General features: G+C 42.7%; 1 protein-coding gene across 6 annotated transcripts; it reads right to left on the bottom strand.

Moving 5' to 3' along the window:
• Positions 1-489: 489 nt before the first annotated feature.
• Positions 490-22,882, bottom strand: arhgap40 (Rho GTPase activating protein 40). 6 transcript variants are annotated; one of them, XM_031847220.1, is made up of 15 exons: positions 22,722-22,882; positions 13,323-13,546; positions 11,908-12,128; positions 10,949-11,027; positions 10,094-10,242; positions 8,983-9,148; positions 8,508-8,599; positions 7,950-8,027; positions 7,059-7,218; positions 6,258-6,340; positions 5,088-5,294; positions 4,547-4,690; positions 4,119-4,270; positions 3,976-4,031; positions 490-3,355 (listed from the first exon to the last, which is right to left on the bottom strand). In XM_031847220.1, exons 2-15 carry the CDS (start codon positions 13,525-13,527, stop codon positions 3,249-3,251), a joined length of 1,899 nt encoding a protein of 632 aa, XP_031703080.1. In that variant the 5' UTR covers positions 13,528-13,546; positions 22,722-22,882; the 3' UTR covers positions 490-3,248. The 6 variants fall into 6 exon arrangements, with proteins under 6 accessions (XP_031703080.1, XP_031703090.1, XP_031703071.1 ...); XM_031847230.1 differs by lacking the exon at positions 22,722-22,882 and adding an exon at positions 22,279-22,715; XM_031847211.1 differs by lacking the exon at positions 22,722-22,882 and adding an exon at positions 19,742-22,715.
• Positions 22,883-23,588: the final 706 nt, after the last annotated feature.

The following is a 23,588-nucleotide window of genomic DNA, read 5'->3' on the forward strand; positions in this document are numbered from 1 at the left end:
CACTTCGTTCTCAACCACGATCACTTCCCCACATGGTGCATGTTCCAACAATACAAAGCCCATAGCTCTCAACTCTCATTTCGTGAAAGAAAAAACAATGAACGTTATATCATACATTAGTTTTCTTCCTTTTGTCTTTCACGCGGCTATTTGGACACGCTGAGACCTTGAATAATCAAAGTTGATGAGGCAGTTAGTTGCGAATGGTTTTTCCATTCGGTGGCGATGATTAATCAAGGAACTGAGCAGTGCTGGCCTCTTCACCCGCACACATTACAAGGTTAATTCTCTATTGATTACGGCAGCAGAATAAACCAATACTTCACATCACATTTTCTCTGTTTTCACATGTGTGTGTACAGTATGTTTGCTTCTTTGTGCAATGCAGCTGTAGATTCACAGCTCACAATGATAAATGATGCTTTTGTTGATACCATCTTTCTACCACACCCATTACCCCATATTGAAAAAATAAATCACGACACAACATTAGATTCACATTTATTGACAAAACCATTTTTTCAAAAGTGTTTCTTTCTACAGCAAATACTGTTTTCACAGAAGTATTAAAAACAACGACTCGTGTAAAGGGCATAAATATACATTCTGTCGTCTGCTGACGTTTAAAATCTTCACCATAATAAAAGCTGGACATTGATGAAGACAACAAGGGGTCCACAACAACACTTAGACCACAACTGGAAACAAATTTGACTGTAACTGTCCGTCATTTCGTCTCCCTGGGTGATCATGTAGACAAACACTGTTTCAGGAAGCTTTTTCTCTCTCACACAAACGCATTCACATATGTACAAACACAAACAACAGAAAACCTGTGCAGCGTGTGAACCGGGGGCCCTGTTTTGGTGACTCCGCATCATGTTGTGTTTACCCGATACGTGTCCAAGTTCTCGGCTCCTCGGGGGTGTTTGGACTCACACTTTTTGCCCTCTGGGATTCTGCTTCAGAGGTGACCTAGTTCTCCTGATTGTCAGCAGAAGGCGGTTTCATCAGCTCGCTTTGTGCCGAGGCACTGAACTGTGCCTGGGACCCTGGGACAGGCCAATTGGACTTGTGTAATGAAGCTCATCACGCACACACACACACACACACACACACACACACACACACACACCGCTGCTGTCGTCGGGTCCAGGGCAGCAGAATTTATAACAGCCATTCATTACCTTCTCCTTTATCAAAGAAATGTGATTCCTCGCCGTGTTTCTGATGCATTCCACACTGCCATTATGGTCCATGATTATGAGGTGACAGAGACGGAGCAGAGGGTGTTGATGGATGTTAGTGCAGGGCCGGCTGTCATTACTCCATCTATTGAGCGGAGAGTGCGAGACACTTCCCACAAAATGGCCACGGAGTACCAACATGGCTCCGGCTGCGAGGAGTAAATGATTCGCATCTGACGATCGGCGCAAAAATGTTAAACACATTCATTTGCTGTGTGCGTGTGTTTGGAACACTTTGAGCGTCGCAACGCAATCAAAACAGTTCTACTGCAGTGATTTCAGCGCCTCTTCACAGCCGAGTGTACGAATGAATGAATATTTACACATGGCATTTATCTTACTGTACTGTTTAGGGTGTATCGAAAAACAACTCAGCATCAAGAAATCTGTACAAGAACACTGCAAATATCCACACTGAGTCTGGCTGACTTCACACAACATACATACACTGAGTGCAGCAACTCCACATTATCCTAAAGTCTCTCTAGCCTACACAATACACATCACATACAGAAGCAACAATGGCATTACATTCATATAAATAACAACAATAATCCCAGTTTACCCCAAGAGTCACTTCAGCACTTTCGGCTCCATTCATGTGTTTAAAAATGAGAACTGAAGACCAGCTTCACTGTGTCCTTAACAAGTCCCTTTAGAGGTGCAGTAGCTGTCCTTGAGGTTGTGACACCAAATCCCTTGGTATCAAAAAAAAAAAAAAAAGTCTCTTTGAGCGCGGTTCTGTACAGGTCAGGGGTCCTTGGAAGTCCATGGATTTTTTTTATTTTTATAAGGCCCAGGAGATCGCAGGGTTTCACAGATAAGAAGATATCAGTTAATCTCTTTGAATGGCACAGAGAAGAATCCTTCGCCTTTGTTTACTTTGTGATCAAAATGTCTGAGCTGGAAAACGGTCAGCGGAGAGATAAAAAGCAGATGAGCGGTATCAGTCAGTCTATTTACTGATTGATCAGCTGGTAACTGAAGTCACGCTCTGTCTCCAGGTTAGCTGCAGCCACTAGCATTCAGTTTTCCATTCATTTACTCGTCGTTGCTGTTTTCTAATTATCAGTAATTAAAGAAGCAGGACATAAAACTACAGTTTTCTGTCCAAATCATAAGCTAAATGGATAACTATAGTGGTCACTGTATTTATATGCCGTTCCCTGAGTAAACTTGGTTTCAGAGGGAATTACAGACACCTGATTTCCTCAGGTAAATCCCTGGAGAAAGCAGATTTCTCTGCCATGTAAGTCTCCTAAGTAACTATTCTGGAGATCTCGAAATCTCCAAAACAGCTACTAACGGCAGTTTCCAAGGTCAAGAATGAATCTCAGAATTCTCTTGTAAAAAAATGTACTGTCTGCCGCAGTATTAGACACCAATTTAACCAATATGCTTGTAAAGCTCCTGAATCATGTTTCGGCTTTTTGCAAAAATCTGATGAATGAAAACTATGACATGAAAACACATTGTCTGGCTGGCCTGAGAAGGGGGGCGGGGCCTGTGCTCTCTGTAGCCAGAGGTGCTCTGCGTCCCCATCTGCTCGCTCATGGTTGGAGATGACTGCTTGAGAGAAAAGATGGTGAACCAAACTGCCCAGCCTCTCACTTCTCTTTGCTACGCAGCAGGTTTTCTGTCGGAAGTAATGAGTCACATCAGCAGCTTTGTGCTTGCAGCGTCGCAGCCCTATGGTAACGCGGGCGAGGAATGATGGGGTGAAGGGAAAAAGAAGAGGAAAATAGAGAGAGACAAAAAAGGGAAAGAGACAGAGGGCAGAGTGTGTTCATCTGATCATAGACAGTTCTTAGGCTCTGCTCCTGGCAGATTCTCCTTCTATCTGTTTCTGCTTCCTCCGTCTGACCATCTGTCTCCTCCTCCCTTGCTGCTCCAAGGATGAAAAGGACAAGAAGAGAGGGCTGCGTGGATTTGATCTTTTTTTTTTAGGCTCTGCCTTTGTCCTTCTTCAGCAACCTGTTCCCCGATCTGTTCGTCCATCCTTCACAGCTGTCTGCTGGCGTTGGGTTTCATCTTGATGACCCACTCTCCTCCGGAGTTGCTGTTGTACAAATCCAGAAGGTGTGTGTCGGGATCCAGGCAGTGCTCACCTGAAGGAAAACACACACAGAAATGACTAAAAGCCTGTATTGTTGGAATTTTAAAATACATAAAATGTAGGGTTCATTTTACACATTAATTGTGGATGCAGCTGATGATTATTTTTCTTATTGATTCATCTGCCGATTATAGTCTCAATTAGTCACATTCTTAAGGATGTCAATCCCAGTTCTTAGAACCCAAATTTATGTTTTAAATGTGTTATTTTGTTTGATACGAATACTGAAAAGCTATTAATTTCTTGCAAAATGACATAAGTGATTTTTCTCAGCTCGAGCATCACTTCAGGATTTGTGTTTTCTATCAAAACAGTGATCATAGTTCAATAATCTCTACTAAGGTAAAGATTCAGAAGTTTTACAGAAGCTGAACTGACTGAACAAGTTTTTTTTTCGTTCACTGTGTCAGCTTTCCTGTGAGCGCACAGACACGTGTGTAATAAGCATTTATCTGCTCTGATAACTGCAGATGCACCGCTCAAATCTCTGCTGATGTTTGCACAGTTCATTACCTAAGACCTCGCTACCCTCATCAGCTCACTGAGCAGAAGGACATGCAAATGTCAGCGCCGCTCCGGCCAGAGAAAACGCTGAAGCCACTTCCAACTCACCAATATTCCCTCCCACCTCGTACAGGGCGCAGTCAGGATACGCCACAGAGCCGTTTCTGTTGAGAGACAACTGTAAATATGTTTCTCTGAAAGGAATACAAAATTTAAGTTAAGAGTTGTCTTTAGTGCATGTGGTCATCTACCTTCGCATTTTGCCCTTTCCGTTGTCCGGGCTGCGGACTGACTGGCGCTGGAACTGGGCGAGCAGGTCTGAGGCTCGGGAGTTGATGTTGAGCTGGAACTCCATGGTGCTGCTCACCAGATCCCCGTCCTGGATCTTCACTGTGCGACACGGCTGCAGGGCAAAAATAAATCCCCGTATTAGCTTAGGATACTAAAACAATGACGTTTCCACAGCAAACACCTTGAAACATTTGCATGAGAGTATGCAGCTTTAACAGTGATACAGTTTTCCCAAGTATAATCAGTGTTTGAGGAGCTTTTCACCACAAGAACTGAGTTTTGTTGTCGTCATTGATTGCTGTAATTATACTCTATTGGACATTGCTGTCACCTGGGTGTAGTGCGAGCAGAGTGTATGAAGCAGAGCGGGGTTGTAAAACCAGCTCACCTCTGAGGTGTTTTTATCAGGTTTTTCTCGGCTGTCTGTGTGGATCTTCCTCAGCAGGTTCTTGAAGCGGCGATCGTAGAACTGGTAACGCCGGTTACTGTTCTCATTCAGCTTACGCACCTGGCTCATGAGGAAATTGGGGATCTGAAGAGAAAGGGAACATGACGCAACATTTGTGATGGATGTATTTTCATGACAAGAAATATTTACACGATTACAATTTTAGCCAGAAAAAAAGCAAATAAGGGAATTTTGTAAATAACTATTTCCAAAGTCAATAATTGATCTTCAAGTTAAATTGAATTACTGCTTTTGCCGATATTCAATTTCCAACTTGCTTGATGACAACTGGGATAGTAAACACCACGTTTTTGTTACGGGTGTTGCTTTTGTTACAAAAAAAGGTTTAAAGAAGAAAAATTGTTTGTTATTAGTAGAAACCGAACAATAGCCTCTAAATAATAACATTATTACATCTAATGTTTCTGCAGTAAAACCAACAATCCTCTGCTCATGAGGTTGAATATGTGGGCTGTCTTACCGTCCAGAGCAGGTCCTGGTAGCGGATGAGGAGCCTCATGACATCAGCTGCCTTCTCCGCATGTCCTTTCTCTGTCCCTTCCGTCAGTCTGCTGGGGACGGCTTTATGGAGGAAGAGGTTGGGAGCCATGATGGTCGCTACGGCCCACAGGTTCATCCTGTTCCTCTTCTCCCTAGACACCACCTTACTGAGGAACTCAAGGAGGGCCTGAAGAACACACAGGTGCAGACACGCATACGTGAAATGAAAGGTGGATCTTTTATCATAATATATGTAATGAGGGGACGAACATTTCAGCTTTTACAGAGTTGAAAGACGCTCACTTTCAACTGAGCAATGAGTAAATGTTGAGAGGCCACTTACACCGACGCACAAAATGGAGTAAAGGGAATTAGCACAGTGACTGAATCATCTGTAACACCTCGACTGAGAAGTATGTTAATGCACAGTAAGTTTCAGCTGCCTCCACTGGAGTCAAAGTAATTCGTTCAGCTGGGTCTTATGCTCGTGGATGCTATAAGCGGAGCGGACTGCACATTTGTGTTGGTGGAAGTGAGTCATGGTTGATGCAAGCCGTTACATAACAGAGCAGGGTGTTTAAAATGTGGATTAGGGGCAGAACAATATAGTAATGCATTGTGAATCCGTGCTTTGGTATGTCGAGTTTCATGAGAGCGTAAACTGGGATGAATTTCTGACAACATTAAGTGACAGCACGTGAAGAATGTTGAATAAAGGTTTAAGGCCAGTTTAACACTTTTGGAGTCATTTATGGATTCTGTGTTTTCAATCCTTGGAGATGAAAAGAAATGTTCAAACTTGACTCTTTCATTTTGGAAGCTAGTTTTCAACCTCTATTGTGCCTGTAGATCAAGTGTGTGCATGGTGGAGGAAGCATTCACATCCACTCTGTAAAAATACTATTTAAAGATGTTAGCTATGTAAAAGTACGTGAAGTATATTAACAAAAATATACCAAAAGAAAAAGTGCTTGGAAAAATGGCCTGTTTGAGTGTTAAACTATCATATATTACATTATTAGGTTATTATTACTCATGCACTTATGTGAAAAGGAATATTTTTCTGTTGTAGTTAATGAAGATGGAGTTCATATTTGATATACCCTGCGTGTGTGTGTGTGTGTGTGTGTATGTGTTCCTTCAGTGATACCTTCAGTGTGTTCCTATTGGGCTCAGGCAGCAGCAAGATGAGCAGGTTCAACATGTGGAGTTTCTGTCTCAGCTCTGTGATGTCTGAAGGCAGAGAAAGCAAAAATAAGACAGGTCTAACACACGCACACACACACACACACACACACACACACAATCTTCTTCATTTCCTCTGCATTTGGCCGAGAGTAATGGGATACTTAAAGATTAATGACATTGTGACAGGTGGCCATTAGGTTTGTTAGCTTATGTCTCTGTGGTCACACGTCGTTTATCACTTTGAAAGGATTCTCTTCGCAAACTAAACATCGGTGAGTCATCCATCAGATCATATTAATAATATCAGTCCATTATTTCATTAAGGGGAAACCAATGTGAAAATAGCAGATCTTTTCACAGCTGCTCTTAAAAGGCTATCAACTTGTTCATCTGAATGCTGCGTTCTCAGCTGGAGCAGAGAAGGTAAGCGTCACGGAGAAGAGACTCAGGTAATTATAATGTGAACCCTGCTGAGCTGTCTGGAAAAGTGGGCAGCAGACTGTCATGTAGCATGTAATGGAAGTCATGTAGAGGAAGAGAAGAGGAATTAATGTGTATGCCTGATGAGTACGGTAAATATGCAACTTGCCGGATAAGAAAGCACATACACAATAAAATCACTTCAAATACTTCACCCACCTGCATCCTGATATACTGTTTGGTCACAGCTCTGTTCATTGTGTAACTATAGAGAAGCAGTGTACGCTGCGATGCGTCCTGAAACTGAAAGATTTAAAGAGATGCAAAATTGTTGCACACTGACCTCTAACGGCGCTGAAGGTGTTGAGGTACTCGGCGGAGAGCAGAGGAGCGGGCAGTTCCCTGATGAACTTCTTAAGCAGCGCGGCGGCGTCGTTGGGACTCACCTCGTCCCAGCTGACCTGCCCCGAGTAGAAGCTGGTCTCCAATGTCTGCTGCAGCAGCTGCAGGTAGAAAACAATGACCACAGATACACTGTCAGTGTTAATTCCACCTCCCGGACATTCAAATTATTAGAATTACTTCAACACTTTTGAATTCTTTTTTATATTTTATTTATTGTGTGAATGACTCCTGAAGAGTATATAAGCTCTGTTATCTTGTCTACCCACATTGTGTCTAGTTATTTAACTTGGGAACAAGAAAAACTATCTTCATGGTATATTATTTTGTAAAGATGAAAAAGCAAGTGCCAAAATATTAAGTTGAGGTAATTCTCTTTAGATGATCATTGTTGCCAAATCCATTATCTGTCAAAGACACTCGATTGTTCAATCCCAGTAGTTTCTCCTGACGCTAAATGGCGCCCTCTTCTGTCTGCTTTAGTTGTATTGATTCACCAGCTACTGTGCATGTGCTGAATTAAACACAGTATCAGAAGGGGAATCTGGCAACAGAAGCTGAAAAAAAAACCCACAATTGATTTTGTCTCATTGGACTTTTCTAAATGTCAACTATACTTAAACTCAGTGAAGCTGTTTGATTTGTCTCCCTGCTGTTCAGGCACTTCTGACATTTAACAATGTCAATATCTTGGCTGCCCTTTAGGTCATGAAACCTTTTTTTGTTTTTTCATGTCTTTGCTTCAAACGTACAATTACAAAAAGGAATGTGGTAATTTGGTGCATCTGTCAAAGTATGTATGACATAAATCATGTGTATTCAAATGTTGTACCTTGATTCTTGACTGAGATCCTGGAACCCGCAGGATCCCCTCTGAATCGACACCTTTCTTTTCTAAAAATGACAACAACTGCAAAGAAAGAGAGAGAGAGAGAGAGAGAAAGAGAGAAAGGGAGCGAGAGGGAGGGAGGAGAGAGAAAGACATTAGCAGAGAGTCAGGCATCGGTAGATAAGAATCTCTTGCTCACCTCTGCTGGTTATTCTCAGTAACTGCTGCTACGTACAGGGTGTGGTCAAAGCTTTTCACATTCAGAGGACACTGAGGTTGTTTTATGTGCTTCTACCTGAAGGCATGTTTTGCAGGATCAACAAAAGCAAAAATGTGCTGAATACATGCTGTGCAAAATATGGTCAAAACTGTCTTGTATCAGACCAAGGGAGGAAAACAGATGTGGTATATTATAAGCACATTAGATTATTGGCTAAATTAACTCCCAAGCCCACGTAGAGTACAGATAAAACTGCTACGTTCAGATAAAAAGCATGTGGAACCATTTTCATCACACACTTACTGATTTCTAAGGTCATACAAAATGTTTCGGGTTCTTACCGCCTGCATGAAGAGAGGGATAGTGCTGTTGGGCTTAATTTTCTGATCGTTCTCCAGCAGCGCGGCCAGCGGCACACCGTAGAGCGGGCTCTCTGTGAAAGACTCAACGTGTCATTCAGTCATCTCACATTGACATTCAGCCAAAGTTGCATCAGGGAGACATTTTCCTGTGTTGTGTTGGTAAGTGTGTGTGTACCGACATACCTGCGGTGTGTCATACTATGGCTAATCAGTTATGGCTGATTAATGTATTACTGAAGAATGTGTCACCAAAGTTAAGTTTCAGTGTTGTTATGTATACAGAAACTGATACTATGAAAAATATTTATTAAAGAGGCAGGAGTATATTTAGATTTAATTCCAGACTGTAGGGAAAAAAGGAGGAAGTCTCTGTAGAAATGAGAAAAAGCTGTACTTGTGTGTGTGTGTGTGTGTGTGTGTAAAGTGCTTTCTTCGTGTGTCAGTGCTGCCATACCTGGGATTTTCCTCTTGCCGGTTTTGTGCCTTTTAACCTCCAGCTCCAAGAGGTCGCACAGCGCCGTCATGTCGATGAGAGCCAGCTGACGCACCTTCTTCATGTCAGAGTGGGAGAGATCCTGAATACGAGTCACTCCGAGGCGACACTTGGGGCAGATCACCCGCTGAGAAGGTGAAGGCGGTGAAAAGTGAGGAGAGGGGGATTGGAGTTGAGAGGTGGCAAGTGGAGGTGAAGAGGTAAAGAAAGACAAAGACGCAAAAAAAAAAGCACAGGAAGGGAGAATGGGATAAAGAAGAAACGGTCGACAGTGTCAAATCATTTACACAATACTCATTGTAATAGAATGGACATCAGCCATTCCCTTGATTAATACTCTAAGCAGTGTGGCAACAGTATCCTGTTTAATCAACACGTTTGAGAATGCAAATTCTTCCCTTTTGCTGAGGACACGTATTCCTGAAATAGAAGAATAAATCTGCTGGACTCAGTGACTCAACAACTATTCCTTTGTTGGGAGCTAATTCCCTCATTCCTGTATTTTGCTTAACCCTGTTATCTAACCAACAGCAGGGCCGATTAGAATTGGCGAACAATAACATTTGTGTGTGAGCGTGAGTCTTAACAGGTTTACATGAAAATGACCCAAGAATATTTAGGTCCAAACAGAGGCTCAAATGTACAGTGAAAATTTGGTTGAAATATCCAACTTTATCCAAGAGTCCAAAAAGCCCCAAATTACTGAGATTTATTTTTCCTGCATTACCAAAGATGTATTATAAGTATATTCCATCCAGGTACAAAGGCCAAACTGTTTTTATTCATAATGTATGTACCTCGCCTTGCCATAAACTATGTGATTATTATCATGTCCTTCTGTAAATAGATGTCCGATGTTCTTTCACACCCACCGAAAGCAAATGATTATAGGAAGTACACACTGTGACACTTATATCAGTATTCCGCTTTTGTGCCCAATTTGCAAATTGTCTTCCCATTTTATGACATCACTGGAACATTTACAAAGTTCCCAATTTGAAATAACATTTCCTTGAAGGGCAGCGAGAGCTACAGTTGTGAGAAGGAGAGGTGGAAGTGTTTTGGTGCTTACAGGCAGGGTGCCATCCTCTTTTCGGCGTTGGCTGTAGTTCTGCGGAAGTTTGGCCTGCTTGAGGAAGATGACGGCCTGTTCGCAGTAAGCCACGTCGGTGATCAAGAACTCCTCTTTCGGAGCGCCTCTATGATGCTCCGGCGTCACAGCTGAGTGGGGAAACACCCATTAACACACGCAAACGCAAATCTAATAGTACAAATGAGGAAGTCAACTGTGAGGGAAGTCATAGAAATCTAATTTAAATGCACACGAGAGAACAAGAGGAAGAAAAATGTACCCACATGCTCTTTTTATCTTTTATCTCCACAAAACATAGCAACAAAATAAAAACAAAACAAAAGAAACATTTGGTAGAAGTATTTAGAGAATCTGTTTAGAGTCAATACTCATATAGAGAAGTTTGACCAAATACAGATGTCACCATTTACTGTGGCACCTGTAACATTATGGCCTTTTCTCCACTGTCACAGCGTCAGCAACTGCATTTGTTTCCCTCATTAGTTTTTCCTCAGTACAAAAACCTAAATACTATTCGAAACTTTGCGATTTGGCCAGTGAACTCAACACTGTGAGGACAGGGACTTTCTACAGCAGCTGCATGTCGACATGGGGAGAGTTATCCGGGGATTAATCTGAACCAATTAGAAGATAGATGACGGGGCTGTGGCCTGATCCCAACAGACGATCCCTCATCAGGACCTCACAAATCTGCTGCTCACCTGACTTCTTCTTCTTCATATATGTATTTTTAAAGAGACGTGTGGCTGTTAATTTGTAGTTAAAACTATGAGTAGTTACTTGCTCGTTTTATTTTTGGCTTACTGTAAAAGTATTACTGTATGTAGCTCTTACCTGAAAGTGGTGTTTTGGCAACCGATGCCATGCTGGCTTGGGGAGAGTCTTCGCTATGCTGGGACTCAGGAAGAAGGGTCTGGTGAAAGAGAGCATTTATTGACACGTCACAAACGCATGTCAAAGTCAAGTCAAATTTTATGCAGCCCAATCTAGGCAAATCACACATTTTCCTCAGGAGGCTTTACAATCTGTATACAGGATACAACATGCTCTGTCCTTAGACCCTAGATTGAAATAAGGAAAAATTCCCAAAATGGGGAACAAAACTGTAATAAACCTCAGGAAGAGCAACTGAGAAAAGATCCGTCTCGCGGGATGGACAGACATCTATGTCCCAGTACACAACGCTTTCTCTAAGGAACTACTTTTGTTAAAAATATCAGTCCTTTAATATTTTGTCCACCACTGGGAATAGTAGTCGTGTTTCATAGTGTCCACTGAGCAGATGGAGATGGATATGAAAAGTGTTTCCTTTGATAAAGGACTGATAAGGATCAGAGGAGCAGTGTATCTAGTCCCCTCTCAGGGCTGCTCAGGCAGACAGGGAGGACAAAGCATGGCCTTTACATGTGATTTGCCTTTATTGTCACAGGTCAGCCCCTCTGCACAGAACATGGCAACTCACAGCACAACACACTAGAACAATAGAAAGTCCCTCGCTGAGTCCTGACAGTCACCAGGGAAATGGATATGTCATATTTCTCTGCATACAGCTTTGACAGCATGACAGTAAGCCTGAGACTGGTCTTTGCATTTTCTTGTGGGTAGATGTAAACAAAGGACATAGGAGTTGTTACAAGTCACTCAAATTTCGTACTTCATTTTTTTTCTCCTATTTTTACATTATTTGAAGGCATGGAGAGCTAGCTTTCTCTTGCTTTTCCCCCTCTGTCGGGGTGTCAGGGGTCGTGGTTAGTTACAGAACAACTTTTTCAAAGGTGCTTCAAAGTCCTGACCTGAGCGATGGGGGAGTGGAAGATGTCGCGAACGTCTCGCGGGGCCGGTTTGTTCCTCTTGCGGAGGGACAGCGTGTAGGAATCCAGTCGACGCTGCACGGCCTCGGTCTGGGTCCGGGTCAGAGTGGACAGCAGCACCGCTTTGTCTACATCCTCGCTGTCCTCGCTGATGAGGGTCGATAAGCCAGCATCGGCCAACCACTGCTCCTCCTGTTCGCCCTCTGAGACACAGAGATACGACAGACAGTGAAAGATACAGACAGGCAACAACACACAGACACCAACAACATAACAAGAAAAAATGCAATTTGAAATGCACAGTTTTACTGCAATAAATTATAATTTTGATGTAATGTAATGTGTAAAATTAGGTGTAGATGACTGGACTCGGTTTGTGTATAAAGTCCCTCCTCAGTCTGTAGTAACTATAACTAGGAAACATCTGTAGCACAGTCCAGTCAAAAGCAATGGATTGTGTAAACAGGAAGTCAATGCAGCACCACAGGCTGTAACAATATTCAACATAACTGCCAGTCTTTATAACAACGTATGAATTTCTTTTGTTTATGTCTGCATAGATGATAAAATATGTGTGTTTCAGACTGAGTGGTGTTATTCGGTAATTAGCAAAACGTAGCATAAGGCTTTTTGTTATTTGTTGACTGTAATTTGAAATCTTCATCGTTATTAAACAGTCATGTGTCAGGTCAGATGTGTCAAGCCTATTCTCTTTACCCGTTCACTCTATATTAGCTAACGTCAGCTTTGTCTGTCAATTCAGTTAGATACGCAACAGTTACACTTGGCAGCTAATGAGTGGAATTGTTTAGCAACAGCTAATCTCTCTTTAGTGATTTGTAAACCTCCGCTTTGTAATCACTCGTGTTATAAGTGTGAACCCAATGAAGAGCTGGTGCAGCCGGATCTTGGACACTAAATACAGTAGGTAGGAAGATGTTTCAGAATAATAAAGAACCAAAAATGGTTTACTCTCTCAAAAGAATAATGGGGCATAGACTCACTCACACACCAACATTCAGACTTTAGAGGGTTTTTCTCATTAATTCATTTAAAAGAGTGTTTCTGTTTCTGTTAAAGGGTAGAATGAACACAATCACAAGTAATAAAAGAGCATCCCCATCATGAATGGCTTTGTGGCTCGTGCACATAAAACAGTCCCTGCCACAAAGTGCTTGATAGCGTTGCCATGGTGACGAGCGGTTTTTTGTTTTTTTTTTGCTGCATGAGTGACACCTGATCCGTTGCCATGTTGAATGCATCGTTTCACGGAGTGTCTCAGCAGCAGCTGTGTTAAGCACGGGTGGTTTGTATTTCTACCACACGGACTCATGATGACCTCAGCTCTTTCTGTCCATCCTACATCACTCGCACAGCGGCGGTCATGCGGTATTTACCTTCTGATTGTCTGGAGTCTCTCCTGCTGCAGTCGAGGTCTGTGTAGCCACTCCCCTGTCGAATGGTCTCCACCTCACTCCAGAAGGAATCCAGGCAGAGTTTGTCGGGGTGCTGCTCCTGGTCCTGGGAGGATGGCGCGTGTGCGCCGTGTGAGTGCTCAGCTGCTGCCTGGTCCTGCGGGCTGGCCCAGGGCTCCACGCTCATCTCGGTGGGGCTGGGATTTCTGGTACAGACATACACACACGTAAAGAAATCGCACGCATGCATGCAAACGAGCGGACAGAAACGCAAAGACACATACAAACACAGGAGGAACGAAGATCGGAGCGATGCGAGGGAGGTTGAGTCAGCCGGGGGGAGCCCACAGAGATGGAGAGACAAGAGGAGCGGGATGGGAGAGGGAGGGCCGGAGAGAGGAGCGAGATGGCGAGAGCGGACACAAAGGGGGGTCTCTATTGTTCTTGCAAAATGTGTCCTGGAGGCATAGTACCCTGTAGATCCACTAGATGTCACTGTACCAATGTGAGATCGGTTTTCCTATGGGTCACACCCCTTCATCTACTGAAACAGATACACGACTGCAGCCCACCAACACCGGAAGAATATTTAACGAAACACAATAAAAAATTCCAAAAATTCAGATTGTTTTCTGAAAACCAGCATGAAAAAAATGCAGGCAGCGTTTCTTGTGAGTGACGCAACAAGAGATGGTACAACTGTTCCCTTACACAACAATGGGACACACTCAGCTGCAGACACACTTTTGCAACCTCTAAAATGTGACATGGTGATCACAGGAAGTGGTCGGCTGAGTCACTCCATCGGTGTGCGGTTCAGTCACATTCCTCTGGTCAGCAAATCTCAAGAGACATACCAAACCACACGCTTCCATGCCGGAGGAATGGCTGATGGCTGACAGACAATGAAATCATAGTTGTGCGATGTATCAGAGCCAAAAATAGCTGTCATACTTTGAGCTGTGATGCCGTAATCAACAACATGTCTGTTGAAGCCAGATCGGATTTGTTCCAGATCAATGCTTTGGTGTCATCATTTGTATAGTTGTTTTTAAGTACGATTTGGACAAACCTATATAAGCTGGTATTACATGAATCTCTCTCCTTATAAATAAGAAGTGATGCGTAATTACAGACAGAGAGAAGAATGATATCTATCACAACACAGAGATTTTACGTGTGCAAGAGGTTAAAATTAAATATCGTAGCAACTATCTGATCAGTAATCAACTTTAGCCAATAATTTGAGTTTAGATATGGGATTTAGTATGGGGAGAGAACATGTGGCATTGATGCAATATAGACATAATAGAGGCTATTATTTTCACACAACATCCAGCTCACTATATCCCTCACACACAGCTGTCCAAAGCCAAAACACATGCTCACAGCCTGCTACTCTTATGGATAAAACACATCAAGCCTGAGAGATAGATCAGAGGTCTGCAGACTGCTGACTCACAGCAGTGCCCTCTGGATCCACTTCAACTACAGAGAATGCAACAAACATTTGAATGAGAGTGAAATTATATATGAGTATTATTTTGACATTAAAATGACTCAAACTTTCTCAAGAGAAACTTTTTTTCTATCTCACAAATGAAGGTGTGTCTGTTTTAAATGTTGTGTCCAAAAATAGCCACCATCTAAAAAAGTTGTCAGACAGACTCCGCAGCATGAACTACATGTACCATAACTGCAGTGGCTCTGATGCCCACTGGTTATTTGGGGATTTTACCACACAGTGTGCCATCTGCACGACTTCACTTCAAGCACAGACAACATTCAAACTTTCACCAAAACATTTATGACTTTGATCCCGCAGATCCAGCTCCAGCTCCAGCTCCATCTCATGAAACGTACCTGGCTTTTTTCTTTTGTGAGGATGGCTTCACACGCTTGCTCCTCGCTGGGCTTATAGGACCAAACCTGAAACGGCTCAACCTGGTGCGTGGAAACTGCATGGTGGATCCGAGCCTGCTCACCAATACCTCCTCTCTGCCTTTCATATCCACAATGCTAAAGGAATCCAGGGATTACAATCCGGCACCAAAACCTAGCTTCATCCAGTCCTGTTGGTTGGACACCATGTGAGTGTGGTGTAAATCTGTCCGCTGCTCCAGTTTCTCTGTGCGGTGACAGAACGTGTTGTTGTTCACTGAGGCTTTGGGGCTGAGTGGAGCTGAAGCTGGAATGCAGGAGGGAGTGACGGCTTCCGGTATATTAACACATCATTCACACCTGTCCCCTCCCTCGTCACCCTGAGTGGATACGCCCTGCCTGCATGCCTCATGGCCATCCCATCTGGTTCAAACAAGAAGCTTTGACACATTTAAAAACTAATCAAAAAAGGCCATGGGCTGTAAGATAATAAAGACGTGTTAAAAAAGAAGTGTTAGTCCAGGCCTCATAGACATACACGATGAATTGTTTAGCCACAAGGGTAAAAGCTGACTGCACTCACATGATTACCTCAGGCACTTTATTGACCTTTTAGTGAAAGCTACACAACTTAACGTGACCTAATTGATCAAGGGTTCTTTGTTGAATAAATGAGGCACGTGTTCACCTCTTTGCTGTTACTGGAAGAATTAAGTAAATCAAACGGATAAAAGGATGAAGATTCTTTCTTCTTTTCAAAACTCTGTGGTTGAGCTTGCATTGCAAGCAGGTAATCTCAAAGCAAATAGCACATACTTATGCTGTGACAGCTCATGACGTGGTATGTTCAATCGAATACTACTTAATGCAACACTCATAGCTTACGTCCTTGCCCAACCTCATACCTGAGCTCTTGACCTAAATAGTTCACGTAAAGCTCAGGTGGCTGAGTGTGGACGCGATGTGGCAAGAGGCAGAGAACATGCCTCAAGTTCCTCAAGTGCAACAGGTCTGTCAAGATTGACCGTGAGCGGCACTGCAACCCCTCAAACCCTTCCCCAAATCACTAACTCATCATCACTTTTTCAATTCTCACTTATAATGCTGAAGACAGCCTATATATCAACTGAGGATGTCAACAAACAGAAACAGATGCCTGGTGAGAAAACCAGTTACTTCAACGGCCTCCACAGTGTGTCATATGACTCGCTTTCTATTGCTTTCTGTCTAAAAAAATGTATCTGGGATAAAGGTTTTACATTTTGCCATTATAGAGATAAAAAATTGTCTGGAGCCAGACTAATAACTAAAATGACCTCAAACTAAGTGTGCCAACCCTCTATGGAATACACTCAGAGGACAGACTATGAAGAGGAGAAGTAAAAGCAGCACTGTCTTATTTTTAAACCTGCTGATAATTTTCTTCACCACGCCAACACTTTATAAAGCTCAGCCACAAAACAAAACACATGCTACTTTGTAAATAGACAATTGAAAACAGGGACTACTGAAAATGTCAGGGTGTTGGGATTGTTTCTTGTTGAATGGGCCCCAAACCAACACAGGGAAAGCAACAGGAAGCCATCCACTCTGAGAGAAGAATGAACAAAATGTCAAACCGTTGTGTTACGTTCAAACTCAGCGTGGTGGGAAACAACACAAAGTAACCCCCATCCAACCAACTCTGGTCAAGAAATACGGTAATTCACTTGGAAAAGCTGCTCGCTTTGAAAGCAACACTGTGTTTAATCCTCGTGGCTGAATTCCATGGCAAGCCTCTTAGCTTGCAGAGAATGCAACAGTTTGCTCACACAGCCTTGAGAATGTGTTTCTGCCATACAGGATCTGTCCATTGATACAGAAAATCATAAACGCAGAAAGAGATCCACAGTCTACGACATCCCTGAAACAACTGCAAAAAAAGCATCAAAACGTGGACACTAAGAATGATAATCAGAGTGGTGAACTAACTGTCCAGTAAAAATAAGTCAAACTAAAGTTTGGAGTCACAAGGAAAATATTTTTTTAACAACCTTGCTGAGCACCTGTTAGCCTAATAATAGTGGAGTCGCTTAATCCATACATGAGCTTCAAGTCCCAGCACCCCTGAGTCCACGGCGGCAGCAGAGGCCTGATCCTACCTGGCCTTGGCCCACGCGATGGCTCTGCCCGTGAGCAGCAGCAGGGCTGCAGAGCCGCTTCTCCCCCACGGCATCCTGCTGTTGTCCCCCCAAACCACTGCAAGCTGTAGGAAACAGCAGCCGCCTGCCCCTGGCAAGCTGGGTTCCTTGTAATCTCGTCGGTGCACAAACACATTAGAACAAGGACGGTCCTCCCTGGGCTGGTAGGCACGTCACTACATTGCATCCTGGGGCAGGAAAGGAGGTCTGCATGGAGGGTGGGGGGGGGGGGCCCGGGAAGAGAGGAGCTGAGTGGTTGAATAGCTGACTTGGGCTGGGACACCGACAGAGGGAAGACCCTGTCTGAATGGCTGGAGCTGAAGGGATTGGGCATGGGGAAACAACAGCTGCATGCCTGACTGACTGACTGGCCGGCTGGCTGGTTGGACGGCTCGACAAACTATTTGGAAAAGTTATGCCGCGGCTCACAAAAGTGGAAATTCCTTCCACATCCTTTGTAGTTAGTGGACACATTCTCACTCTGCGTTTACTGATTTACTCAAACTCAAACACAGGAATCTGCTTGACCTCCATCCTTTTGTCTCCACGGTTGTCATCAGAGTCTATGATCCACTATACTGACACTTATTTACAGCAGGGCTGAATATCAATGAACAGCAGGAAGGTCTCAGCTTGTCCACAGACACATTTAAAGGCAGACACAGAATAACAGCGGCTCTTTTTAGTTTAGTCGTTGTACTCTGCATGGATGCGAACAAACAGCCAAAAGATCTAGCAGCTGTGGCTAATACTAATTTAACTCCAGGCCTAAATGTTCTCTGCTGCCTGTTATTACAATTGTATTGTAGGAACAATTCTACCTACCTAAAATTGCTCTTTCAACATTACTGATGGAATGCATTGATGGGATTTTATTTAGTAACGTATATATACAGTGTTCTCAATATCACGTACCATGCCCTTGTGCATGAAATGTGCTATACAAAGAAATTAGTCTTGCCTTGTCTTGCTTTTTCTTGGCAACACTTGACAGACACAGTGAATGTGTGAGGAAAAATAATTTTCATTTGATTTGAAAAGGGCACTTTTACACTTAAGATGGTAGAGGCAGTAAAGGTCCCCCGCTCCTAGATCCCTCTAGGTGAAATTCTGCCGCTCTGACCTCTGTCCTTTAGCTGCATTTCTACACTGGTGGGATGATGCACAAAAGGTTACTTGGTGCTGAACTGAGCTGAGACAGATGTTGGGTTCATTATGACGTCATAATAAACCTCAAAGTAAAATTCCAATGAGAATTTGTCTCACTAGGACAGAGCCTTGAGAGCTCAGCAGTCATAACTGGACTTTGTGCCACAGCAGTGTTGGGTAATCTTAAGATTATAAGAAATCTAGACACTGTTTCTAGAAACATATGTGAGCAACTCAATGGTGTAAATCTGATAATGTGACATGGCAGACTGTGTACATAGCATACTTTTTAAAAATCCCTGGGACATTGAGAAGATTTGCTATCCTTACACAAGGCCTCCACAAAAACTCAGTGGTGCAGGGCCATGGATGACGATGGTCTCCTGCTTTGACGTGTTTACTTGTCACTAATGTCCTGATTTTAAAGGACAAATAGAAGGGCACTCTGAGATCACAGATCTCCACCAAGGCCAATCCTCTCCAAAATATAATGGTTTCTTTCTTGCCCCGTGCTTCACCCTTCCTTCAAAAGTCGGGCCTGTTGTTTTTCCATAATCCTGCTGACAAACTCGTTATTGCTCTTCCCAGTTCAGAAGCCCTGATGGTGTGCCCCTGGCCCACTTTACATTGTATTAACTGCACTGACCCAGTGAAGCACTACAATATACATTCATTTCAGTGGGCAGGTTTGTTTTCATTCAGAAACAAACATGCCCACTGAAATGAAAACCTTATTTGTACTTATAAGTAACTGTTAAAGTCAATCTAATCAGCTCCGAGATGAAGTTTTCTGCACAGTACTGTCCACTATAACAATGCTATCTTAGATAACAAATCCAATTGTACAGTTTATAACTAGTAAACTAAATACAGAATCAATTTCATTTGGTATGGCTGAAATCCAATGGGGCTCCTCTCTGTACAGTGTAAGGGACTGGTGGGATCAGTATAGTCTGGCTCAGCTCTCTGGCAGTTTGCCTTGTCTCTTCACTCAGTTTGTCTCTAACCAGATCAATACAGATTAGGGAGACCACGGGGATCCCTAGGGTTTGCCTTCCTCACCAGCTCTTTCTCTTCTCGCGATAGGTTATTCCTCACCCCTCTCGGAGACTTCACCACAGTCTAAAACAATGAAGTTGTCTCTGTGCTATCCCCAATGTTGTGTCTCTCAGTCACTCTCTTCACTCTCACCTTGATTTCAGTCCAGTAAAACCATCGTATCTGCTCTCCTGTAACTTCCCTCATGCCACATCCTTCCTTACAATGTTTCTTTCCTTTCTCTTGAATCCTCTCTGACTGTTGTTCCTGGTGAGTCAAGCCCTTTCTCACCATCACTGACAATCCCCCTTCGCTGACAGATATGCCTAGAGGAAAAGGAGAGTGGAGAACGTGATGGCATGTCACCTTGTGACAGATGGCATGTGACAGCCAGCTCAGCCTCAGGGCCTGCTGTTCCACCTCTTGGCAAGTAGAGCACGGCGAGGCGAGGAGAGGGGAGCAGTGTAGAATACAGGAGAGAGCAAAATGACAAAAAGAGAAACGAGGGCAAATGCTGAAGGAGGAGGATTATACAGGAGTGGAGGTTACAGGAGAGGAAGGAAGATGGCGAAGAGGGATGGAACATGGAACAAAAACCCCAACGCCACGATCTATTGCATTAGCACTGTTGGACTGATGCTAAATGTTTAAAATGTGAGGAGAAAAGAGAAACGTGTCCCCTGACACACTGACGCTTCCAGATGGTTTGACTGACAAGCAAATTGCGACAGAGCCAGAAGGATGCAGCCTGTCACTCATACCAAAAACTCACACACATTAAAAACAAGGCTGGATGCCAGCATGCTGTATATGCTCACACGAGTACAGACACACAGAAACAAAGGAGGCGAAGTAACTGAGACAAACTGTGTCCTCAAATGAAGGAGTTCATTTTAATACAACTGATGCAAGTTTGTTTTCAATCCAATGACCTCAACACTGTCCCACATCAACAAACGGAAATACAGTAAGGAGCAAATCTGTGGTGAAAAATGTAGTCACAAGGACAAAAGATTTTTATAGGATAACAAAACAAGTCATTTATCTTATGCACACACGTCCCAGCACCCGGCATGGGTGTTCCCGCTCATCATTGTTTATTGTTGCAACGTTTGGCATACTAATTCATCTGAGCGATGTAGCTGAACCTGATCTGAGAGCACAGACTGGAAGTGAGTTGGGGGAAAGCTTCAATTATCTGGTCATTTGTATCATTCAAAATATGTCGCTGTGCATAATGGGTGCAAAGGGTAAAACAACATTTTGTCATCCCATATTACTGTGCATCACTGATGTTTTCATTCTGTCACAAATGTTCTTCTGAAATGATCTCAAAAGAAGCAGAGGTCCTGTAATTGATTTCAGTGGGTTGAATCTTTGCACTATTTCAAAATGAGCTCATTATGGAGGTTTTTAAATGAATTGTGTGAGAAAAATTATAACTTCCAAAAAACCTCAATAGTTACGGCAACTGTTGACTGAAAATACGCACAGATTCAGCTTCTATATTTCAGACTTGTTTACGAGACTATTGTTGATCTGGTAGATTTACAGGCCGGACGAGTCTATAAAGATAATAACCACCTTTGGTCTTTTGGCATCGCCTCATATGCTCTAAAAATATGTGATATATGACTATATGAACTCATATGTCACGCCTTACTTGACATCATCAGCCAGGTATAATTTTATTACTTGAAACGCAAGTTACAAAGCAGGCAGTGAGCATGTTCTCCACAGAGATGCTATAAATGGACTTCTGACTTAGACTTATATGATCATAAAAAACATGATAAATGATTGAAACATGAACTGTAGCATGTAACAATACCTCTTCAGGTTAAACTAACTTCCTTGACCATATCTATTCCACAAAGGTAATGGTAGCGACTCTCATTATCTTCTTTAAGTTATTCTATCATATCTTTTCAATAATTACATGTTTGTGAATCCAGTTCCTCTTTTGGAAGCAGATTTCATATTGCGTCATCCAAAACATGTATTACAAGAGCAGTAGTACTTTGCACTGACTCTTACTATTTAAGCTTAGAGGCATACACCCCTTTGCCATTTTTCTTAAGCTGTTATATTAGTATTGGGGTAGCATGTAGTTTTCTAATTGACCTAAAACAACCCTATTAGCCATGTGTTCTCTTCGTTGTACACTACTGACAGTGAGCTGAAAAAATCTGAGGTAAAACTCCCCAATACTATAATAATTCCTAAAAGCCTGAATGTATCTGCAGGCACCTTACGCAACATGCCATGGATGCCATGTCTGCAGCCAAACAAAACATTTCATTTTCTGAAATTAACAACACTAAACAGTAGCTAATAGTCAAGCATATCATATCTATACTGATGCAAACATGTATGCATTATCTTTAAAAATGAAATTAGGATGATTACTGCGGCATAAATATATTGGGCTAATGAAATACATTGGACATGCAGCTGTAACAAATCATCTTATGTAATTCCTTTCATTGACTGACATGTTTAAAGAGCTACCCCAATAAATCAGCCAGGCCGATGTATTGGCTTGTTGCTTACCAAACGATAAGTAACTAGAGCAAGAAACAGTGTCCTTCAGAGTCCGCCTATATTTTTGGGTCACAATTATTTGATAACAAAAATTAGGAAAAATGCTTATATGTTATGCGGAAAATAATGAATATTGGTAGGGTTACCTTTTTTAGTTCCTAAATATCAGTATGGGACTCAAAAAGTAACTATCTGTCAGGCTATAGTGCGAGGAGGGCTGAAACAATCCATCGTGCACAATATTACAACAATAAACTGCAACGAAATCCACAGAAATACTTGTTTCTTCTTCTGCGTTTCTGAGCTGAACACATGCAGGAAGAAAACCACGCCCATAACAACAGGTCCCTAGCAACCAGAAACGCTTCCACGAGCGGAGAACAGAAACACAAAGACAAACGACAAAACACGTGAAACCACATCAGTCCAGGTATTGGATCTGTTCATAATTCACACAACCTCTTGTTCAAGATAACATCAGCGTTATTCATCAGAAAATTGACTTTTTTTAACAAACTATAAAGGGTTAGCTGGCTAACAGAAAACAAAGAGATCCACTAGTTAGGGTGACGGAACCCGTTCACGTTACCTGAGGAAACACCGTCGGTACCCCCGGTGTGCGCAGGCTCGACTGAGCGTGAGAAGAGGATGTTTCCATATATATCATGTACAGCGATGAGTCTCGCTGTGAGCGGTGACAGCACAGATGGAGAGAAGTGGAGCGCGTCCTGCCTTCACAGATGGGATGAGTGAGGCTGCTCTCCTCCGATAACCGGCCACGCTATCCTTCACACCTAGCGGCTGACGTCACCACGCTGGGCCTCAACAATAACAACAACAACAACAACAACAACAACAGTGCCATATGACCAACTCTGGTTTTTACAACGTTTCCCTCTTGGTTATTTTTTAATAGCTCAACAGGAGAATAATGGCTTAATGGAAAACACTGACTCCATCTGCATGCAAATCGGTGCTCTCTTGTCATTCCTGAAATTAAAAAATAATTTTTTTAAACCATTTAATTATCTTCTTTCTTCTTCTGTTCTGATGACTGTGGGTTATACATTTTTGTACTTCTGCTTAATTCGTCTCTTATGTGGGACATATACTTTTGAACTCTGAATACTGCATTGTGGACAATCATTAGAGGTGGCATGTGGGTGGGTTATAGGGGGAGGATGTTGGAGAGGTGAATGAACTATATGTGTATGATACAAGATGCAGCTAAAGGTCAGATCACTTCCAGTAAGCACACTTCATGCTGATCATTTTCAGTCAGACTGGTTTTTCCAAGGTTAATACAGGATCTTCAAGCTCTCAATCAGCAATGGGTCAACTATTTAAAATGGGCTGTGTGAAACCCCAGCTGACTCAAGTTTAGACCATCGCTTCCCTAAACACAGTTGCAGCTGTGCAAAAATGCTACATGCTTATTTTTAGCCATGCTAGCAGC

Source organism: Anarrhichthys ocellatus, unplaced genomic scaffold, assembly GCF_004355925.1.
Source record: "Anarrhichthys ocellatus isolate YVR2014 unplaced genomic scaffold, GSC_Weel_1.0 scaffold1, whole genome shotgun sequence".
Lineage (NCBI taxonomy): Eukaryota > Metazoa > Chordata > Actinopteri > Perciformes > Anarhichadidae > Anarrhichthys > Anarrhichthys ocellatus.